At 33.3% G+C, this 5,467-nt stretch overlaps 1 protein-coding gene across 1 annotated transcript; it reads left to right on the plus strand.

Moving 5' to 3' along the window:
* The first annotated feature begins 3,746 nt into the window (after positions 1-3,746).
* Positions 3,747-5,047, plus strand: LOC126657160 (uncharacterized). Its single transcript, XM_050351804.1, has 2 exons — positions 3,747-4,556; positions 4,688-5,047. The coding sequence occupies exons 1-2, from the start codon at positions 3,747-3,749 to the stop codon at positions 5,045-5,047; spliced, it is 1,170 nt and encodes a 389-aa protein (XP_050207761.1).
* The last annotated feature ends 420 nt before the right edge of the window (positions 5,048-5,467 follow it).

Consider the following 5,467-nt stretch of genomic DNA (forward strand, 5'->3'; position numbering starts at 1 on the left):
GTTGTACCTAAGAGGGTTATCTTTCATTCGACCGTTCGGATCGTCGTTTTGACCCATTTGCGGGTCAACCAGACCTGTGAACGGGACCTGCTGGGTAGATCAAGCCGTAGGTCAGGTCCACTTCGTTTTTTGGTTTTCAGTGAGTAAACCGGTTCTATAACCGGTTCTACTAGGCAGAACCGGCCATAGAATCGGTTGGGTTCGTTTTTGGGGCTTTAAATAGACTTTTACTCGACCTAAACATCCCCTATTCCATTTTTAAAGCCTAAAACTCATTCTAAACTATTCCTAGGCGATTTTCCTTCAAATCTTTGGTTCCTCAATCAATTGATAAGTGATTAATCCATCTCTTTTCATTCCAGATATTTGATTCATCATTTGATTCGATTAGTGGTTCATATTGTCTTTTGATTTCGTTCTTGTAGCGTTGGATCTACCTTGTTTTTGAGATTTTCTTACTCTTTGGATTGACAAGGTATCTAATCCTTTCTAATCTCTATTGTTGTGAATCAAGTGTGTTGTGGTTATTGTTTATGTTGTATTTTTGAGATGTATGTTGTTGTGGCTTTTGGTTATATGTTTAGTTGCTGATTTATTCTTGATCTAGAATTTATATATCATATTGGAATTGTCAAGGCATGTTGTGTTGTTAAAGGTAATCGATTATGCTTGGGTTGTTTTCATTTTGTTTATGCGTGTTTATGGGTTTCAATCAAATTGAAATGTTAGGGCTGCCCATATTCAAATTTCTATGATATTATTGTTTGGATTTCAATTATGTCAATTCATATTAGGAAGGTTAGGTTATATAACTATCGGTGTATTATTTTGTCATTCATCTGAGGTTTAGAATTATGGATTCATTTGGATATTGTAAATTGTTTGGTTGCTTAGGTTTGTCCAAGCATGATTATAGGGCTGATTTGCATGTCTTTGGGATTCATAATTGTTGGGCTATCTATTGTTGTTTTGAATCCAAGTTTGGTGATTGTTAAATGAGTTGGTATGTTGATGAATGCCTATAAAATATTTTGGCTTATTTAAATGTTTAGGGCTGTTTTATATAATGTTTTTAGGATTATATTATACATGGATTGTGGTGTTCCTTTTATGTTGGTTTATGCCAAGACTAAACTAAGAATTGTTGTGGTTTTTTCATGCTCTATTTTTAAGTATGGGAGTGATGTTTAGTTGGTTATTGGAATTGTTTGGGCATGAGGAACACGCTTATCGTTAATTTGTTTGCTAAGGCATGTTTTGACTTGTGTTGTCTTCTAAAGCGTGTTGGTTCATTATGGATTCTATCAAACAGTTTGTTGCTTGTTGATTAATTGGTTAGTTAAACAATATTGAGTTCCTTGCTTTTCAAACTCAGGTTTTAAATTTTTATTTGATTCTGGATTTTAAACATTGGTTTACAACTTAGTTATGTTGAGTCGGGTTAGACTTGGGTCGCCCGACATGTGAGTTAAACTTGGAAGTCTTGGTTGACTCGGCTAAGTACCATTTTGGGTTTTGAAAAGTTTTACCAAATGGTTTGAAAAGGTTTCCGGATTATGTTTTCAAATTGAACGCAATAGGGCTTAATTTGTATGGTTTTGGCTATAGTTTTAGTATGTGTATTTACTCTGTATTTAGCTTATGTGTTAGCATTAGGTTTTGGTTTTGTTCTAGTCCTGTATGGTGTTTAGTACTCTCTAGAGTTAGGGGATGATATTAATTACGATTTATGTTTTCTTAGACTCGTCGACTGCTCGTGCGTCAGAGTCAAATATGGTTTAGTTGCTTGCCCGGTTTATCACGTGGATTTGCAAGCAATGAGTTTGTACTTACTATTTACCACTTTATTAAGTAAATTGTTATTTTGTTATATATATATATATATATATATATATATATTGTATACGTATATTTCGAACTGTTTTTATTATTATGTCTTTTAGTTGGAACATGCTACCTAATGGGTACCATTAGGACACCGGTATTGATCTAGATAAGGTATGTGATATGTGGTGGTAACTCGGTGTGAGCATAGCTATCACGACCAGTAGAGTAACTCAGTGTAGCTCAGTTCTTGGGACTCTGGATATGAATTAAGTGCGGTCGGTGGTATCTCGGTGTAGCTCAGCTCTCGAGACCAGGCCTACTGGATTATAAATATACATAGTATTATGGATTAGGGTTCCAACTATTATACGTAATGTTTATATTAAATGTTTTAAAAGAGTTTTAAAGGTTTTCCACTTGATAAATATAAATAGTGGTATGAACTCATCTCAGTATATCTGACCACGGTGTTTCCCAATTTTTTTTCAGGGTTATGATATGAGGGAGTCAGCTGCTCTCCGATTTTTTATTTCCTCGAAGGTTTTACTGTATTTAATAAAGTTATTAAATTGATTTTATTCTTAGACCGCAGTAGTAATTAGAAGACTTATATGTCTATACTTGTTATAAATTTATTCAATGGATTATTGTTGTTTTGGCATTCTTTAATAACTTTGGTTAATATGTACTTCTGTCATGTTTATGACTCAAAGTTGGTTGAGCACTATTTAATAAATGTTGTATATTATGAACTTCTAGAATTGGGCTGAAGTCTCGGTTGCCCCCGAGCATTGATTTTCTTGCAGGTTTATGTATTTGTTGGTTATTTTGGTACAACCATACCCTAGCACCGGTCGTGATTCATGAAAATGGGTCGTGATATTAATGCTAAAATCACATTTATTTAATTTCTATCTTATATAATTGCATATATGGAGAATATTATGATTTTTGTTCATTATTATGGAGAATATAACCAAAACATGGAGTACAATAACTTTGAAGCAATGGGAATCTTGGTAAGAAAGGAGAGCGATTATACAAAATTTCTACAAATATTGTCACAACATTTGAATGTGAACCATATGTCAACCTGTTTGGAGATCAAATATCAAGTGAAATCAAATTACCCACCAATGAAGATTACTGACAATGTGATCATTCTACTTAGAACTGAAAAAAAAAAACACAGCGGATTGCATGATGTACCCCTTATGCATTTCATTTGAGTCGTCCAGAAATGAATTAACATTCTTTGAAACAACTTTCAATGTGTCGAATGCGGATATCCACTTCGCACAACAGTCAGCAAGTGCAGCAAAATCAACACATGAGATTGAATCAACAGCTGAAAAACAGAGGGAACATATATCTAATGTGATACAATATGCAAAGTTCATGTCATGCAATTTCAATGATGATGAAAATGAAGCCGAGAGTAGCTTTTGACAAGAACATGTCATAACTGACCCAAGACATAAAGAGATCAAAGAGGGGCAGTCCTACATAAACAAAAAGGTTCTGAAGTCAATTTTAAGCTTTTATGCAATCAACAACCATTTTCAATTCAAAGTATGTAGATCACGTGAAAGGTATTGCGCATGGAAACTTAATGCTTTAAAACAAGGAAAAACATAGATTTTTATCATTCGCAAACTCAATATAAACCACAGTTGCTCAATGGTTGTGAGAACATCGGATCAAAGACAAGCAACATCAGGTGTAATTGGAGAGTTTATTAAGTCCAAATACAGAAACCTCAAAACTGTTTATAAACCCGCTGATATTCAAAGGTACATGAAGGATGATTATGGAATTAAAATGTCGCACTCGAAAGCTTACAGATCAAAGGTAGTAGCTTAGAAAAGGTTAGAGGAAGAGCTGACGAATCCTTTTCATTGATACCTAGCTACTTATACATGATAGAGGTTAGCAATCCGGGTTCTTACACTAAATTAGAAGTAAAATATGACAATAGTATGCTTTATGTTTTTATGTCATTAAATGTGTCAATAAGAGGATGGGAATTTTGCATTCCCGTATTTGCAGTTGATGGCACATTCCTTACTTCGGCATATGGAGGATCACTTTTAAAGGCATGTGCACAAGACGGAAACAGTAAGATATTTCCTTTAGCATTTTCCATAGTTGACTGTGAAAACGATGAATCATGGGAATGGTTTATGAAGAGGATTAGAGATGCCTTTGGAGTGAGAAGCGACATGTGTATGATATCTGACAGACACAAAAGCATCAAGAATGCAGCCAATTCTAGTTTTCCAGAATTAGCTCATGCCTTATGTACATTTCATTTGTTCAACAATATAAAAAAGAACTTCAATAAGTCGAAAAAAGAGCTTCGGAAAGCATTTTATAAAGCAACAAAAGCTTATACAACTGAGGCATTTGACACCTACATGAAGCAAATTAACAGTATGTGTAGCAGTTTAAAGCCATATCTAGAATCTGTTGGATACAAGAAATGGGCAAGATCACATTGCGAGAATAACCTTCACAAAACATTGACAACAAACATAGTGGAATCAATGAATTCAAGAATAAAAGTAGGTAAGGATCTCCTTATCACTACACTATTTGAGTACCTACGAACAATGGTGCAAGATTGGAGCTTTACAAACAGAAATTTGGCAAAACAAACATTCACTGCCTTATCAAAAAGAGTAGAAGACATATTGCATGAAAATTATATTCTCTCTCTAAAATTAGTGGTAAGATTTGATTTAAAATATTCAATAAGTAAAGTTCATATATTGTTCATATATGGTTCATTTATGGTTTCTATGGGTGACTGCAAATGCATGTTTCAAACTCTAATGACAATGTCAAAGCAGTCTTTCAGCATATAACAAAGTTTATTGTTGATCTCAAAGAAAGAACATGCACATGCAGAAGTTTCCAAATTGATGAAGTTCCTTGCCCACATGCAATGGCGATACTCAAAGAATTATATCAAGATCCTTATAAATTTTGTTCAACTTATTACACAAAAGAAACAATACTCAAGGCTTATGTTGAAACAATTTATACGATGCCAGATAAGAGTCTTTGGAATGTGCCAGAAGCAGTAGCACAAAAGATTGTCAATCCATCAGAAGGAAGAACAAAGTCGGGAAGACCTAAAAAGCAAAGAATCAGCTCTCGTTTAGAAACAAAAGGCATAACAAGTGCAGCAGATGTCATGTTTATGGACATAATGTGAAGACTTGTAGGAGTATGCCTAAGAAAAAATAGTTCAGTATGTGGTATTATTTGAGGTTAACATATGGTTCAAATCAAGTTGTTTTTCAGTTTTAAAGACTGCCAATTTACATTTCAATTTAAAACAGTTATTAAATTCTTATAGTACACTAAATCTCAAAATTCTCTCTATATGAAATGTAATATAAGATTGTAATGAGCAAAAAGACAAATTTTATAAAAAATAAATAAATATAGTTCATTTGATGTAGGTTCACATCAGGTTCACATAAGGTAGATTTTTGGTTTTATAGTCTGACTAATAGTTCATTTAATTTAAAGATTCAATTTGTAGATTACGATAAATCTCACAATAGTATCTATAAAATGTCACAGCAAGAAAATTTTATTAAAAATTAAATTAATGTAGTTCAATGATATA

This window comes from Mercurialis annua, linkage group LG7 (assembly GCF_937616625.2).
Source record: "Mercurialis annua linkage group LG7, ddMerAnnu1.2, whole genome shotgun sequence".
In the NCBI taxonomy this organism is placed as follows: Eukaryota; Viridiplantae; Streptophyta; class Magnoliopsida; order Malpighiales; family Euphorbiaceae; genus Mercurialis; species Mercurialis annua.

What these genes read in the sequence shown, in the direction of transcription:
- LOC126657160 (XM_050351804.1), top strand. Translation starts at nt 3,747, where the DNA reads ATGATAGAGGTTAGCAATCCGGGTTCTTACACTAAATTAGAAGTAAAA. An exon ending in TTCTCTCTCTAAAATTAGTG is followed by an intron (nt 4,557 to 4,687) that starts GTAAGATTTGAT and finishes GCAGTCTTTCAG; the next exon opens with CATATAACAAAGTTTATTGT.